Here is a 16,312-nt window from a genome sequence, read left to right as displayed (position 1 = left end):
CAGATGTCAGCGGCAGCATTCGAGCCCTGCCCCAGAGGCGGGGTCCAGTTACAGATTCAAGGCCTCCCAGCTCAGCCCTGCTGCATCTCCTACCCGGACCACCCGCCCAGGGCCCAGCCTGCTGTGCCTGGCCCCAGCCTGCCATCCAGTCGGGCCTGCCTTGTGGAGTGAGGGTGCACTTGAGTGGCAGCCCCAACAGTGCCAGGCAGGTGGATGAGGGAGCCACACTGACTCCCCCAAACCTACCTGACTCTTGACGCAGACAGGAACGCCTGGGAAAGTGTCTGGTCGTAAATATTTGTGCCCCATCTCCGAAGCTTGGAGACAGACGGTGGGGAATGAGTTGGTCATGGCCAGGGGCCCCCAACTGTGCACGTGGTAGATGCTCATTAAATAGTTGGTGGTTGATTCATTGATAATCTGATAGCAAGAGTCCAGTCTGGAGAAAATAAAACATTCTACTTCTTGTCGTCCTGGGATGGGAATGTCGGTCCTGGGTCCATTGCTGTTGACTCCATCATTCACTCCTGCTCTTGTGGAGACTGAGCCAGGGAGGGAGATGGGCTGGGAAGCTGGGGGGCTGGAGACCCAGCGGCTGCTCACTTTATCCTGCTTCACTGGCCCCTGTTTCTGCTGAGATACCGGCTTTGGGTGGGGGAGCTGGTGGGTGGGGGAATTGGAGGGGGGATATCCCAGTAAGTGGGGGAGGACCACCAAGGCAGACCACCCCAGGGAGGGGAGTGGCTGGGATCCCGGAACTCTGAACAGTGTTGAGTTTGTCTCTTCTCTACACACCAACGCCCCGGCATGGGAAGAGGTGAGAACCTGAGAACTGAGGAGGAGGCTGCGACCCAAGGGGCTGCTGTAGGATCAGGCAGCAGCTGTGAGAACAGAGGCTCAGAACCCCACCGACCTCCCCACCCAGCACCCCTCTGTCCGCCCTCAGTGCCTCTGACTAACCACAGCTCCTGTCCTTAACCAGGAAGCTTTGGGTCTTTTCAGCAGGGTGGAAGGAGAGTGGTGGACCTGCCCGCCACCCCCTGCTGGGGCAGCCCCCTCTGGGCAGCTGCAGTGCTCCCGGGGGCATCCTGGCCCTCTCCGCCCACACCCACATGGGCTGGGCTGTCTCTGCTGGCCCCAGCCGTGGCCTAGGTGGGCGCCCTTAGACTTGGACTTGGTCCCTAAGGGGCCATGGAATGGCTCCAGCCTCAGCCCCCTACCCCATCCCACTCCCCACCTGAGCAGGGGAACTGATTGTTCTCTGACTGCATAGCTCAGCGGCCAGAAGGTCAGCAGAGCATTCCTGCCCCGGGTTGGGCTGCCCCCACTTGGACCCTGGATTCTCGGAAAGGCAGCTCCTGGGGAAAGAGGCAGGCCCCTTCTTACTGAGAGCAAAATAAATAGGAATATGGCTGCATTCACAAAGAGAAGCTCAGAAGAAATAAATGAGCCTCCCTTGGCCAAGGGCAAGGGAGGATCCAGAGAACGAAGTCCCCTTTTTAGGCCCTTTTGTTCCCACTTCCTGGCCAGCATGCCTGGGCTCAAGTCTGGCCCATCACTTCCTCGCTGTGGGGGCTTGGGAAGAACCAGAACTTTCCTGAGCCTCACTTTCTGCATCTGTGAGATACAGATTGTCGTAAGGATTAAATTAGATGGTGCTCATGAGACGTTTAGCACAATGGCAAGCATGAGTGTTAAGAAAGTGGGAGCTGGTGTAACTGTTCTAGCCCCAGCCCTCCACTCACTTTCTGTGTGTTCTTAGGCCAATTTCTTCCCCTCTCTGGTCCTGAGTCCCCAAATGCTCCTTCCAGCCTTTGGGGTACCACCAAGAAGCCAGAGATGTTGGGGGGAGGGGACCTGGGGACAAACAATAGCCTGTCTTCCCATTTAGGATTTGCCTTCTGTCTTTAAGATGATATCCATCAGAAATTCAGCCATCCTGAGTTTCTTCTGGAGTCCTTCTATTTATTTAGCTCAGAATTCTGTGGCCCAGAACCCGCAGGCCTTGGGCAGGACCAGATACATAATTTACAGGGCTTCTTGTTCATAAATTATTAAAGATTTCCAATGGGGGGCAGAAGAGCGTTACACCAAGTGCAGGGCCCTTCTAAGCGGGAAGCCCTGAGCAGCTGCCCTGATCACACCCACCTGAAGCCAGCCCTGCCGTGGAGGCTGTGAGTGCAGGAGGCAGGGCCAGGGGTCTGAGCTGCTACTGTAGCAGCATTAACCCCTCACCTGTTCAGTCCAAGGGCATGATTTTTTTCATGCCACAGGTATTTACGACAAGCCGGAGGCTGCTGCTCACCCTGGAGCAAGCTGCACAGAGTTGCCCACGTGAGCAGCAGTTCACGCCCCGCACAGTGGTACCCTTCCACACTTCTGTCCATGTGACTTTCGGTTGGAAGTCATGTTGGAACTATTGCTTGTCCTCTGTCTTAGCCATCTTAACCCATGCCATGCTTTTCCCAGATGGCATTCATTGTCACTCTCACTGTTGTGCCTCTCTTTCTGCTGCTCTGAGATGAGGACCTATTTCAGGCCCCCCTAAAGTGAATATATCCTGTAAGCCAACCTCCTTCTTTGTAAAGGAACTACTTCTTTGTGAAGGACTGTTAGCCCTGTAGGGCTGCTGTAAAGATTTGAGCTACTCTGTGCCTGTGACAGTACAGCACCTGCAACAAGATGTGTGCTCTACTCATGGAAAAGGAGCTCCTTCTATGACTGCTATTAAATAACTAATTAGGTCCTAATTAGTTGATGCCTGAAAGCAATGGCTGAGTTTCCTGGTGGCCTAGTCAAAAAAGCAAGGAAACATGGGGAGTCTATAGGAAACCTAAGAAATCTAGCCCTGTGCAAAGTTTAGTTGTACAAAAGGAGAGAAAAGACTAGAATACAGCAGATATTTAGAAACCAGTTCAAGGCTGCGGTGAGGTAACAACAATAGAATTCCCAGAGAGGGAGAGGTCTTGACTGCTCCAGTGTGCTGAGATATCGAAGAACGGAAAGACATGCAGAAGACGGGGGGGGGGGGGGGGGGGGGGTGCATTCCATTCAGGGCCCCTGGCAGGGTCCCTGCATCTCCTCCCCTCCCAGGAGCCCGGGGCGGGGACTGTGTAAGCCGATAAGGCGGGTGACCCTGCCCTGGTCCCCCTGAGCCCTTGGTTTGCTTTCGTTCTCCGAGGACTTTGTGCTGTTGGATGTTCTCGCTCCTGTCTCTCCCACCTGGGCTCGCAGCCCACTCTGGATTTATTAGTTTGCATGGGTGGGACTTGCTTTACACCAGGGAAGGATTCCTGGAAACATGGTTTGAGACTAGATTTGGGTAAACTGAACCCAATTCTCACTGCTCTGGAGTTATGCAAGGCTAAAAGAGAGCTTATTACGAACCAATAAGAGTCCCTTTCCTAACGTAGGTCTATCCACACACATGTAGGTGTGTTTTTTGTGGTACTTGGTGTATTTGTGTTTGGGGGAACTTTCTTAAAGGCAGGGGCAGCTGGAGTATTGTTCTTTGATTTCTCATCATCACCTGGACCTGACAAGAATCAGGGTCGGCATCTAAGTGTCCTCAGGTCACAGTGTTTGGCCAGGACCTGCAGGTACCTGGTTTTCTCTGAGCCTGGAATCTTGCTGTTCTTGCAAGCCGGGAGGAATGGCGGGGCAGGGACGTGAGTGCTGTGGGATGGCCAAGGGAGGGACCCTGTCTCCTTGCCTTCTGTCTCCCAGGCACACACTGCTTTAGTCACCAGCTTTGTCCCTATCACCCGCTCCCCTTCTGTGTCCCAGAGGCCTAATTCCTACCCCTCCAAAACCTCCCACAGGCATTAGGCCATTTCACTTTTAAAACAACCCTATAGGGCCAGCCTGGTGGTGTAGTGGTTAAGTTCACGCGTGCCACTTCAGCGGCCTGGGGTTCGCAGCTTCGAATCTCGGGCGTGGACTGACGCACTGCTTGTCAAGCCATGATGTGACGGTGTCCCATATAAAGTAGAGGAATATGGGCATGGATGTTAGCTCAAGGCCAATCTTCCTCACCAAAAGTGAAAAATGAAAAAATAAAAAAACAAACAGGGGCCGGCACCGTGGCTTAGCGGTTAAGTACGCGCGCTCCGCTACTGGCGGCCGGGGTTGGGATCCCGGGCGCGCACCGGCGCACCACTTCTCCACCCATGCTGAGTCCGAGTTCCACATACAGAAACTAGAAGGATGTGCAGCTATCACATACAACTATCTACTGGGGCTTTGGGGAAAAAATTAAAAAAAAAAAACTTTAAAAAACAAACAAACAAAAAAACCCAACCCTATGAAAAAGACAGGGTAGGTATTTTTAGCCCCATTTTACAGAAGTAAAAAGAGGCTCAGAGATTTGCTAAATGCCCCAGAATCGGTGAGCTAAGTGGCAGAGTAAGCACAAGAAACAAGATTTAAAAAAAATTCTTGCCTCAGTTCTCTGCCGTCTATGCCTCCTGAATTGTTTGCTTTTTTCACTTGAGTTTCCATATACTGAGCGCACACTCAAGTAGTTTTCCCTGGAAAGGCAGTCTGTTTCTCTGGAAAGATTTGTTTCAGCTGTGGTGCACTTGTGTTTGGAGACTAGCAGGTTTCTTCTGGAAGAGTTCACGTACCTTGGAGATCAGTAGGCCTAAATGCTTAATTTTACAGATGTGAGCATTGAGGCCTAGAGAAGTTAAGTCACTTCCCCAAGGTCACACAGCTAGTTCTCAGCAAAACGAGTTGTGCAGATTCCTAGTCTGGGACCCTTCGCTTTCCACCAGGCCCTGTGACCCTGCTCTGTAAGGCCCTTGGTTCTGTCCCCAGAGGAGAGGGAGGTAGAGACAGCAGGGAGGGCAGGAAGCAGTTGGTTTGTGTCGGTCACAGCTGCTCATTTGGCTGTGCCTGCCTCTCGCTCCTTCACCCCGTCTCTCTGCCTCTCCGTTTTCCCAGCCCCGAGCCAGCAGCCTCGTCTGCCTCCTGGCCGGAGGGCCGGGGTTCTGAGCCAGGGCTCCCCTCTGTTCATTGTAATGAGGCAGAGGCAGGGGTCCTTCCCACCCTGGGAGAGGGCTTGCTTGGTGGGTTGGAGAGAAGGCACTCCAAAGGGGGGAGTTTGGGATGGGAGCAGCGAAACTGGATTAATTCTGTGGATCCAGGGGCCTGAGAAATAAATCGTGCTTTAAAAAGACTTTTATTTTAAAAAGACAGGCTCGTTTCTGGTCCACTTCCCATTTTCCTTTGGAGAGAGAAGGGAAGACCTGCTTATGGGGGGTGAAGGGGGCCGGCATGAGCTTGGGTTGTTCCACGCGCAGTGGTGGGGGCTCAGTTTCCAGAGGCTGAGGGATCTTTTCCTGTCCACTCCCCACTGCCTGCCCAAATGCCCAAACCCCAAGGTCCTGGAAGGGCCTCACAGCCTTCAAGATGATTCTTGAAAAAAATCATCCAAGCAGCAAAGACTTTGTAAGCATTTAGTGTAGGTGGGCTGGGGGTCCCCACTTTTCTCTCCTAGGGTTTTGGAGCATCTCCCCCTGATGACAAGAGCAGCTCACCCTCCCTGATAGCCCTCATCTTCTAGCATAGGGGTTGGCAAACCTCTGCTCACAGGCCAAGTTTGGCCCACCACATGGTTTTGTAAATAAAGTTTTATTGGCACACTGCCCACTCATTCTTCTACCAATTGTTGGGGGCTGCTGTTGAGCTACACCAGCAGAGGTGAGTAGTCTCAACAGAGACCTCATGGCCCACAAAGCCTAAATATTGACTCTATGGCCCTTTATAGAAAAAGTTTGCCGACCCTTGTTCTAGCAGAACAAGTCTTCTTGGGTTCTCCAGGCACAGGTGAAATAATTCCCTTTGCCTCACTGAAGGAGGTTAGCATTTCCCAAAAAGGTTCCTTCTGAAGAACCCCAAAAGAAACCAAAAAGGAAGGTGTACAAAGTAACCAAGTCAGCAGAGATGGAGAGAGGTGTGGGTAACCTCATAGCTGGGTCAGCACAGGGCTGTGTGGGGCCAGATGGGGCTGGGATGGGCCTGGCCCTAGGCCTGCCCGGGGGGTTAGGATGGCCTTGCCAAGGGGCAGCCCACTTCGCCACATCTGGGGTACAGCGATAGGAAGTTATAGCCCCCAAAAGATGTGGCACCAGGCGATGAAGCCTCACATTCTGAACTCAGACCCACTCGGCCACACCAGCTTAAAGCCTCAGGGGCCAGGGTGTATCCACCTTGTCTCAGCCCCACCAGGGCTGGAAAGCAGGGCCACAGCACTCCTGCTGCCCAGGGAGGCGTCGGGCTGCTAGGCCCAGGGAGAGGCTCTGGCCACAGATTTGTCTCTGGGTGTAGTCCCCCGGAGTCCCTCTGCCCCCAGTGTCAGCTGGACTGGTGTCTGGGGGTGTGTACGAGGAGGGATTTCTAACCAGGTGCCAGCATTTTCTTGGTGCATCCAGTATCAAACACCGTCCGGTTCTCTCCTTGTAGCTCTAGGAGTGTGGTTTTCCTGGGGCCCCCAGAGCTGATTGAACCAAGCTCATGGTAAATGTTGCCAATGGTGGCTAACTATCATTGAGCACTGACTATATACTGGGGCACTCATTGCATATTACCTTATTTAATCCCCACAGCAACCTAGAAGGTAAGCATATCAGTTCATCTCCATTTTTACAGGTGAGGGAACAGGTCTGGAGAGGTTAAGTAACTTCCTCAAAGGGATAGAGCTTGGATTTGAATCCAGTCAGACTCTTGAGGCCTCACTAAACGTCCCCACCAGAGCCCTGTTCTGTTGGTTTACGGTGAGAGCTGGAAGGACCAGGCTTCCCAGTCCTACATGGCAAGCCGACCTGCAGCTGGAAGGTGGCTTGCTGAGTGAGGGAGAGTTAGCTGCTTCAAATGGTGAGCGGTGTCAAACTGATTGCCTGAGGTCTCTGAGGTCTGTGTCCCCACAAGAGGTGGACACTGTACTAGCTGTGTGACCTTGGGCAAGTTACTTAACCTCTCTGGTTCATTTTCCCCATCTGCAAAGTGGAAGGAGTATCTTATCATTATAGGATTATTGTGAAACACAAATGAGTTACCATATGCAAGTGTTCAGCACGATACTTAGCGTACGGTAAATGCTGTATAAACATTTGCTGCTGTTAGGATTATTGTTGCTATCTGGCATTGGGTCAGGCAGCTCTCCTGGCCAGCGCTGGGTGCACAGTGCGAGGGTTTGCCTCGCACACGTACATCTCAGTGTTTCCTTCTCGTTGTCTCCGCTGCAGCCAGCACTGTGGTCCTTTGGAGGCGACAAGCAGCAGCAGAGAAAGCACCGGCCGGGATGTTCCCAGACCTGGTTCCATTTCTGGCTCTGCTGCTCTGTGCTCGTGGGAACTTGGGCCAGTTACTTTCCCTGTCTGAACTCAGAATCTTCCCTTGTAAAATGGGGTAAAAATGCATGCCCAGTTAAGGGATCGTCATGGGGAGTGAATGCGCCAGTGTACACTGTGGGTACTGTCGGTGCTCCTCACATGTTGACCCACTGATGCTCTAAAAATGTCCCCACTGTTGATGAGCCTAAGAGCTTTCTACCTCATTATAATGTTACCGTATCACGTCTCATAATTGTATGTTCTTTTAGGTGATTTGACTTCGCTCCTTCCTCTTAGCAGGAGGACAGTTTTTAACCTCACTTCATAGATGCGGAAACTGAGGCCCAGATCAGACACGACTGTCTGAGCCTGGAAGAGAGCCCTCATCTCTTTTGGTCACTAAAGGTCCCCATCCTTCTGGGCTGGAGTTGGGGGGTGAGACTCTCTAAAGTGAGGCTTCCTTCTATTCTGCTGGGCCTGTCTTCCTCAGGGGGTGGGGCGGGGGCGAGGGCTGGACAACACATTCGGGCCCAATGGTGGGTCTGGGCTCCCCGACCCTCGTGTTTGAGGTTCCAGGTCCAGGCTGCTGAGCCTGCTGGCCTGTGAGGATCCTTGGAGCCACCGGGCCCTGTGAGGCTAGCCACCCACATGGCCAGAGAGAAAGATCCAGGCTTCTCCAGGATAGTGATAACCCATGGGCCCTCTTCCAGGCAGGATTGTGTAGGATTCTCTGTGCTACAGAGGATTCCTGCGTTTCGCCAGACACCTCATTATCCCCGTCCCAGCCGGCTGTGTCCCAGCGCCTCTGTAATCACTCCGGCCCACGCCCCACAGCCAGACCAGGGCCAGGAAATCACTCCCCTCCCCTCCCCCGCCTTCCGCCGCCGGCCCAACGCGGCGCCTGCAGCCACTCCACTCGCCGGGTGGACCTCCTGCCTGCCTAACGGTTCTCTCTCCTCCTCTGATTCTCCTCTCCTGCTGCTGCTTGCTCTCGGGGGACTCGGAAGTGTGGCTCTCCAGCTGGACTGAGTCTCCCAAGAAGGACGTGACAGGTACTGCCTGTGTGCATGTGAGTGCCTGTGAGGGAACGTGTATGTCCCAAGCATGCATGTGTGGGAGCCAGTGCCGCCGGCTGCTGTCCGCACGCTTCCCTGTGACGTGTAGCAGCTCTCTGTCAGCATTCGGGTGTCTCCTCAGCCCTCTCCTGCCCTTCCACTGGCTGTACCCTCTGCTTTCCTTTTAACCCTTTTTAGGTCTGAGATCCAGCCTTGGAGCCCTTTGATGGGTGATGACCACGTGGCAGAGTGTGTGAGCAAATGCACTCAGGACCTGGAGTATGTGGGTTTCAATCCCAGCTCTGCCACGTCCTGGCTATGCCGCTTTGGGCGGGTTGCGTAACTTCTCTGAGCGGATGCAGTGCCACCTCACAGGAGCCTGGCACACAGAAAATGCTCAGGTGATGATGAGGCTCCCATCATCTTCAGCATTAACCCAAGTGGCCATCCTGTGAGATGGGCCCGCCAGAGGTGATGAATATCGCTTCAGGCAGTTAAACTGAGGCAGAGAGCTGAAGTCCCTGACACCGGGCCTGGAGCCCTGTGACAGAGATCACAGCCCCCACGCAGGGATCCAGGGCTGGGAGCTGCCTCTGGCTTCAGGCCTTTCCAGGCTTTGGGCTGCCTGGCCTGGGATGGGGCCTGTGGGGCCTCAGGGACTTGGGCCTGTGTCTGGGCAGAGCTAGACCAGGGGTCAGGAGCTTGTCTTTGTCTTACTGGACAATGGCAGAAAACCTGGCCAGCAGGGTTCTCAGCTGCTTGAAGGAGATGGTGGTAGGCAGAGGGGCGGGACCTCCGGAAGGGTCCTCCATCTCTGAGAGTGCTCCCTGACCCCCTTTTCCCAGCCCAAACTTGAAAGCAGAGGTTCAGGCTCAGGGGTTGGGGGACCAGACAGAGGGGTCAGGGGTCAGAGGGGGGCTGGGCTAGCCCCAGGGGTCAGAGCCTGAGGCTCAGCCCCCCCCCACACACACAGCTGTGGGCAGGGAGGGGAGGTAGGCCTCCTGAGAGGGGCCAGAGAAGGCAGCAGGCAGCAGGACTCATTGCAATCATCCTGGTGTTGCCTGTGACGAGGGCCTGGGCCTGAGCCAGTTGCTGGGCTCCTGTCCCTCTCTTCCCTCTCCACAAGCCAGAGAGCCAGAGCCTGCTTGGCCCACAGCAGTACATTTTATTCACCAGACGTATAGCCTGGCTGCCCGAGGCCTGTGGAGAAGCCGGCAGGCCGAGGCCTGGGAGGAACCAGTTGTGAGGTACTAGAGGGACTTTGGTAGGATGCCCAGGGTTTGGGAGGGTCGTGGAGAGCATGGGGAGCCTGGGGCCAGGGCCACCACAGGGCTTGGCTTCTCAGGATGAGCCCAGCTGTTTGGAGTGAAAAGCTGAGGGGAGGTGGTGTGGGCCCGAGAAACCAGCCAGAGTTGGAGGCCAGGGCTGGAGACCTGGGCAAGTCTCCAGCTCTCTCTGGGCCTTGGTTTCCCCATCTGGAATACTGGAGACTTCGATGAGACAGGAAACTCAGAGGTAAGGGGCTGACGCTGGAGATCCTTATAGATAAGGGTCCTCAGCTGCGTAACCTGGTCTCCACCCCAGAGTGGGCCCAGGGGTCTCTGATCTGGCTCTCCAGCTGGCAAGTGCCCACTGCCTGCCAGGAGGTGGGGTCTGAGAGAGAGAGGTGTGTTGCAGGAACACAGCTGCGGCTGCCCTTCTCCTGGTGCCTGTGGCCCTTGCCCTGAGCCGCCTGCTGGTTGTGAGGCTCAGAGGAACCTAAACGCCCCCTGCTCCTCCCCAAATCTCCCATTTCCTGTTTGCTTCATAAACGCCGTCTGTAGTTTACATAGGGCATTAACCCTGTCACCTCATACCATGCTCAGAACCACCCAGTGAGGTAGGTACTGTTGTTGTTCCTGGTTACAGATGAGGAAGCTAAAGCTCAGAGGGGTTGTGTCCTCCCCAGGGCCACAGGGCTAGTAAGGGCACTCAGACTCTATGACTCCAATTTTCTGCTTTTGCATCATGAATCTCGGGCAATTATTGTGTCCAATGCCCTGTCCTCTGGTGCCAATCCTGGTGTCTACTCTCATCACAGAGACTCTTGTCTAAAGCACATGGTCTAGGTGGGAAGCAGGGCCCCATAAAAATCCAGTACTCGACCGGAGCAAGCGCTGCGGCTGCAGCGATCAGGTGACTCCTGGAGGGGCAGAGATGGCAGAATTGGGATTGGTAGAAGGGAAGGCATTCCAGGCCGGGGGAACAGCTAAAGCAAAGGCTTGGAAGTAAGAACCTGCATGGAACAGTGTGGCTGGCACATAGTGGGTGCTCAATACACGTGTGTTGAATCATGAATGTTACCTGGAACAGAGGGGCTGTGTGTCAGGGAACTTGGGGAGCTCAGATTGTCAAGAAAGACTATTTTCGCCTTTATTCTATAAGCAACAGGGACCCATTGAAAGTGTTGGAGCCGGGGACTGCCTTGGCAAAAGCCTCGTTTAGAAGTGTAAGCTGGCAGCCAGGATCAGGCCGGAGCCAAGGGTCCATCCAGGTGGTAGTTGGAGGGATGCAGTGGGAGGCAAGGGTGGGGCAGGGCTCCAGGGAGCTGCCGGAGCCCCAACAGATCCAGCCAGGGGCTCTAGTAAGGCACAAGGGCCCACCCCTGGATGAGAGTCTGATGAAGTCCCCTTCCAACCTGGGAGGGGCTCTGCTCTCTGTAAGAGGTACACCCCTTCTCCATGCCTCTGCCAAACCCTTCCCCTCTGAAGACAGGAGGCTCCCTCCACTGCCCCTCCCCCTCCCTTGGGCCCACTCCTTCAGCCCCCAATTTTCCAGGCCTTGGCTGGGAGGGGATCCAGAGTAGCCTCTGTGGGATGACATCACCCACCGGCCCGCCTGCTGAGTGGTTTCTCATCTGGATACCTGCTCCCAGCTCACGCCCGCCCGGGCAGCCCCAGGCAGGCAACACCCTAAGAGGCAGATGCCAGAGAGAGCGAGCTGGGAGCCTGCGTGTGCTGGGGGAGGGGAGGGGAGCCAGGAGGACAGTGTCTGTCTGTGTGTCCATCTATCCCGTCCCACAGCCTCTGGAGTAGCCTCCAAGAAGTGCCGCCACCTGTCTTCTGTGCTCTAGAATGCCTGGAGAACTTTTTCTTAACTTTTCTACCTTTGTCGCAGAGTGTCAGTCTGCAGAAAGCTCAGGCCAATTTTCCAAGGAGCTGGGGGCGGGGGTATGTGGATTTTTCCCCTCTTTGAAATCTTGCCTCAGATTTCCTTGGCTTAGATCAAAATGAACGGATGTCTCTCCACTCCCAGCACCCCACTTGTCCTCTCTAGAAGCTTCTGGCCACAAACCCATCGCTCCTTGCTCCTCTGTGCATCTGTTTCCCCATCTCCCCTTTCTCCCTCCCAGAGTTGAGTTGTCTAGTTTTCCCAGATTTCAGAGGTGAGGCCCTGCCTGGTTTATCTGTGTTGGCTCCAAACAAACCATTAAATCACTCTGTTCGTCTGCCTGCCTGTTCATTCATTTCGTCCATTCATTTCATAAACACTCACTGAGTTCCTGCCACCTAATGGGCACTGTGATCTGGTCAATGGATGTAGCAAGAGTCAACAGGAACCCACACTCAGTCTCGGGGGGATAGGATGAGGCAGGGTCCCTCCTTGGAAACCGGGGACAAGTGGCTCTCTGTAGGTTGTGTACAGTGCAGAAGTTCAGAACACAAGCAACAGGGTCAGGTGGGCTTGGGTTCAGTCCCAGCCGTGTGACCTTAGGAAAATTACTTACCCTCATGAGTCTCAGTCTGCCTGTGTGTAAAATGGGTACATAACAGGACCTACCGCACAGGGTTGTCATGAGGATCAAACGAGACAGCAGGATGATGTGGTCGGGCACTTGGCACAGTGCTGACCGCGAGTGAGCCCTAACGAGGACTCGCTGTTGCTTTTCGGTATAATCTGAGCGCTCTCAGGATTTGCAAGCTCTCTAACCTGCTGGGGAACCCCTCTCTTCTGTTTGTATCGAGTTTTCCTTTCGCACAAATTGGAAAGGGAGCCCCTGTATCCCACAGGGAGGGGCTGGCCCTTTTTGTGCTGGGTGCACTTAAGAAGTGCTCTTGGCCACAGAGGCACTGATGTCCCCCAGGGGCACAGTAGGAGGTAGTGTCTGTCAGCGCTGTGCCCAGTGCGGCCTCTGTCCGGCTGGCAGAGCAGGCGCAGAAGCTGGCCCCATCCAAGTGCAGGGCTGGGCTGGCCCTGCTGCCCAGCTGTTGGTTGCATTTCTGCCTGAAATACAATCCTGGCTTTGGAGGGGCTGCCTGGGGCTGTGCTTGTATGTATCCATGTGGCAGCGTCCCTTCTGGGTCTCCAGAGGGCTGAGCTGGGGCTGTGGGGCCCACACCTCGTGGCAAACTGCCAGGGGCAGGGGGTTTCTTTCCCCTCCTTTGCCCCCTGCCCCAGGTTGAATAGAGCCTCCGCAATGGAAAGACCCAAAGATCTAGGCAGTGCTTCTCACCCCTGGCTGTACCTAAGAACCACGGGGGAGGAGCCAGTGTCTAAAAAATACCCCAGACCAGTTAAATCTGGGTCTCAGGGGTGGGGCCCAGGCACCAGTATTCTTTTTTTTTGTGAGGAGATCAGCCCTGTGCTAACATCTGCCAATCCTCCTCTTTTTTTGCTGAGGAAGACTGGCTGTGGGCTAACATCCGTGCCCATCTTCCTCCACCTTATATAGGACGCCGCCACAGCATGGCTTTCCAAGTAGTGCGTCGGTGCGCTCCCGGGATCCGAACCGGCGAACCCCGGGCCGCCGCAGTGGAGCGTGCGCACTTAACCACTTGCGCCACCGGCCAGCCCCAAGGCACCAGTATTCTTTAAAAGCTCCCCAGGCAATTTTGTGAGACCGAGTTGAGGTTCATTGTGCTAGAAGAAGGGGATGTCTGGAAACAGAAATCAGAGGCAGTTCTGTTAATGGAAAGAGAGATGGGCTTAAACCTAAAACACCAAGTGAATTTGGTTTTCTCCATTGCAGCTGTGTGAGCTGGGGCAAGCCTCTTGCCCTCTCTGGGCCTCTGAGCTGCCTTTTGTGAAATTGGGACGTAAGAAGGTTGTTATGAGAATAAAGTGGGACAGTGTACATGCCTGGCACAGAACATTTGCCAAGTTAGACCCAGGCATGCAGGGAATGTGGCTGCAGGCTGAAGCACCAAGGGGGCCGTGTGGTGCCTAGGGACCCTCTCAGCCATTTCTATAGCCAGGGTGGTTGTGTGAAGCCCCCAGCCTTCCAGAAGATTGGCAAATGTATAGGGGGGTAGACACAGTTTACGTGTACTAGGAATTCTCTTTGGGCTGGAGGTAGTCTAGGAAGGCTTCCTGTAGGAAGTGACCAGTAGGTCTCTGGTTTTTGGATCCTTTCAGCTCCTAGCAGGGCATGTATTGTCTTAGATGTTTTATGCCCACCTCCACCCAGCATGTCCAATACCACACAGCCAGTAAGCTGAGATGGGCGCCCAGTCTGTCCACCTCCCAGCCCCATGCTTGCTTAATGGATGTTGCCCTGGCTCAGTGGCTGAGGACAGAGAAGTTGCTTGCTCTTGGGAGCTTCCTGCCCGCCTGCCCTCCTTCTGCTGAGCCCACCTTTTGACCCCTCGAGCTTCATGAAACTGCCAGGAGAGGGCAGCTGGAGGCTTCCAGGAGCCTGGCCACGAGCCCCAGAGCTTAAAGGCAGAGGGAGACTGAGTCAGTCTCCCTGTGGCCAGAGGGCGGCAGCGACGCTGGAGGATGCTCCCTCTGGAAGCGGGGCTGGGAGAGCGGGCCCAGGGCTGCTCCATCTGCACCAGGCCCTTGGGCTCGGTGGCAGCGCCTGGGTGAGCCCGAGGGGCAGGGACGGAGCCGGACTTGAGGAAAAGTTGGCGGGGGGTGGGCTGGGCTCGCGAGCCGCTGGTGCTGGGACTTTCTTCTTGGGTTTCAAGTAAACAGTCTCGGCCCTCCTCCCCCTCCCCTGCCTCCACCCCCGGCTCCTCATTCGATGGGTCTCATGTGTTTCTATTTAAGGGTTGCGAGTAAACCCCAGTGATTGGCGGCCTCAAACCCTCTTGACTTCTTGCCTGGGCCCTGGCTGCGGAGACGTTCTCTCCCGCTCTCTCCCTCTCCCTCCCGAGGGGAGGACTGCTGACTTTCTTTCTCTGGGTTTACAGGGGCTGGAGGGAGGCAGGAGCCCTCCTTCGGGCCTTGCCTTTCTCTCTCTCCTGTGCTCTGGCCTCAGCCCTCATGGGCCGCCCACCCGCCCGCTCGCGGCCCTCCCCTCGCGCCCCTGCGGCCCAGGGGTCTGGAGAGACCGTGTCCGCCCCAGGCCTCTCCTCTGACTCCCTCGTGCGGGGCTGGGACTAACTCATCACGGCAGAAGGCTTTTCCTCTCAGTTTCCTTGGCCTCCGTCTCTGTCTCTTTCTACTCCCCACCACCCCTCCTCTGTCCCCCGGCTCCCCATGTCCCCCGGTCCCCGCGCTACAGCGGGCCGGTGTGGGGCCTTGCTATATGGCCTGTCCTTGGGGCCCAGTGAGCTGCGAGCCCTGGCTGCGGGCAGCCCCTCGGAGTGGCGCTGGCGACAGAGCAGCCTCCCCCGAGGCCCATGGACAGAGGGCGCCCCGGCCGCGGGGCCATGGCTGGCCGCTGGCTCACCGCGTGCTTTCTGCCCTCGCCAGGTGCCGACACCAACGCCGAGCCCATGATCCTGGAACAGTACGTGGTGGTGTCCAACTATAAGAAGCAAGAGAACTCGGAGCTGAGCCTCCAGGCCGGGGAGGTGGTGGATGTCATTGAGAAGAACGAAAGCGGTGAGTGCCCCGGACGGCTGGCCGGCCACTAGGGTTCCGGCCTGGCTCCTCAAACGGCTGGTTTTTGTTCCCTTCCTCCTCCCCCACCTTTGCAGCTATACGTTATTTCCATCTGGCGGGGAGAGGGCCGAGGAGGCTGAAGTTTCCCCTGTTGGTTTGGGCTGCAGGCCAGCAGTTTGCCTGGTGGTGGAAGAATGTCTCCACAGCGCGGTAATTGACCAGCTCGTGTTAATTCAAGGCCAGGGTGGCAGCGTGGGTGTAACTGTCCAGCCTGTGTTCAGGGTCCCCATGCCCTCTGAGGCCCATGGGGAAGGTAGCACCCAGCTTAAGGGTGCTCTACAGCAGCTTCCCATGTTGGGGCCATATTCCAAGTCAGGGTCCAGGCGGGGGCTGGAGAACTGGGTTAGCTGGTAGGGAAGGCAGGCCATGACATCACTGTGGGGTCTGGGGTCCTCGGGCCCCTGGCGGATTGTCTGAGGAAAGGCCAGGCCTGAGGCGGTTGGCTAGTGTTTGGGTGGGGAGCTGACTGCCCCCCTGCTGAGCTGAAGGCTGCCAGGACCTGGGAAGCGGGCCCAGACAGGGGAGTGAAGCCAGGTCCTGGGGCCAGGGAGGGTCCTCAGCAGCTGCCCTGTCATTGGGAGCTGAGGCTTTGTCTTGTCTGGGGCCTTGCCGATGGCTCTCCAGGAGGCTGCTGGTTCCAGGGTTCTCGGGGAGCGGGCCCAAGTGCCTCAAGCCATCTGCAGCAGGAGTCTCTGCAGGTGGAGAGAGGAGGGCCTGAGTCTGTTAGTCTGAGATGCAGGGCCAGGGACAGACTCTGGCCCAAGACATCCATCAGCAGTTTGCCCACAGCTTACTGGGGCTCGAATTGGTTCCTAGGATGTTCTCTTTCGGTTTCAGTTTGCTGCGGGGGACGGCCCCGTGCATAGGAGCCTCTCTGGGCTGTGTTTAGAGGACACTCCCAGAGGGGAGGGGCCTGTTCTTCTTTCCTGTCCCACTCTGTTCCTTTCCAATATTTTGAGCCCAGAAAGGAAGGCAGACCAAAGAATGGCTGTGCCCATTCTATAGATAGAGTAACTGAGGCACAGAAAAATTGAGTGGAAGTGAGTCACCTGC

The 16,312-nt window shown here is 55.8% G+C and overlaps 1 protein-coding gene across 4 annotated transcripts in view; it reads left to right on the top strand.

Annotated features, from left to right (window-relative positions):
* Window positions 1–16,312, top strand: part of SH3PXD2A (SH3 and PX domains 2A) — a 242,671-nt gene that overhangs the window by 164,796 nt on the left and 61,563 nt on the right. For 2 of the 4 annotated variants that reach the window (XM_058543936.1, XM_058543935.1), the window contains exons 7-8: window positions 8,342–8,386; window positions 15,068–15,199. In XM_058543936.1, coding sequence (XP_058399919.1) covers window positions 8,342–8,386; window positions 15,068–15,199 — 177 coding nt within the window. The remainder of the gene's footprint in view (window positions 1–8,341; window positions 8,387–15,067; window positions 15,200–16,312) is intronic. The other 2 variants (XM_058543934.1, XM_058543933.1) reach the window with 1 other exon arrangement.

The sequence above is a fragment of the Diceros bicornis genome, chromosome 6 (assembly GCF_020826845.1).
Source record: "Diceros bicornis minor isolate mBicDic1 chromosome 6, mDicBic1.mat.cur, whole genome shotgun sequence".
Classification (NCBI taxonomy): Eukaryota; Metazoa; Chordata; class Mammalia; order Perissodactyla; family Rhinocerotidae; genus Diceros; species Diceros bicornis.
This window is presented reverse-complemented; position numbering and strand designations above follow the sequence as displayed.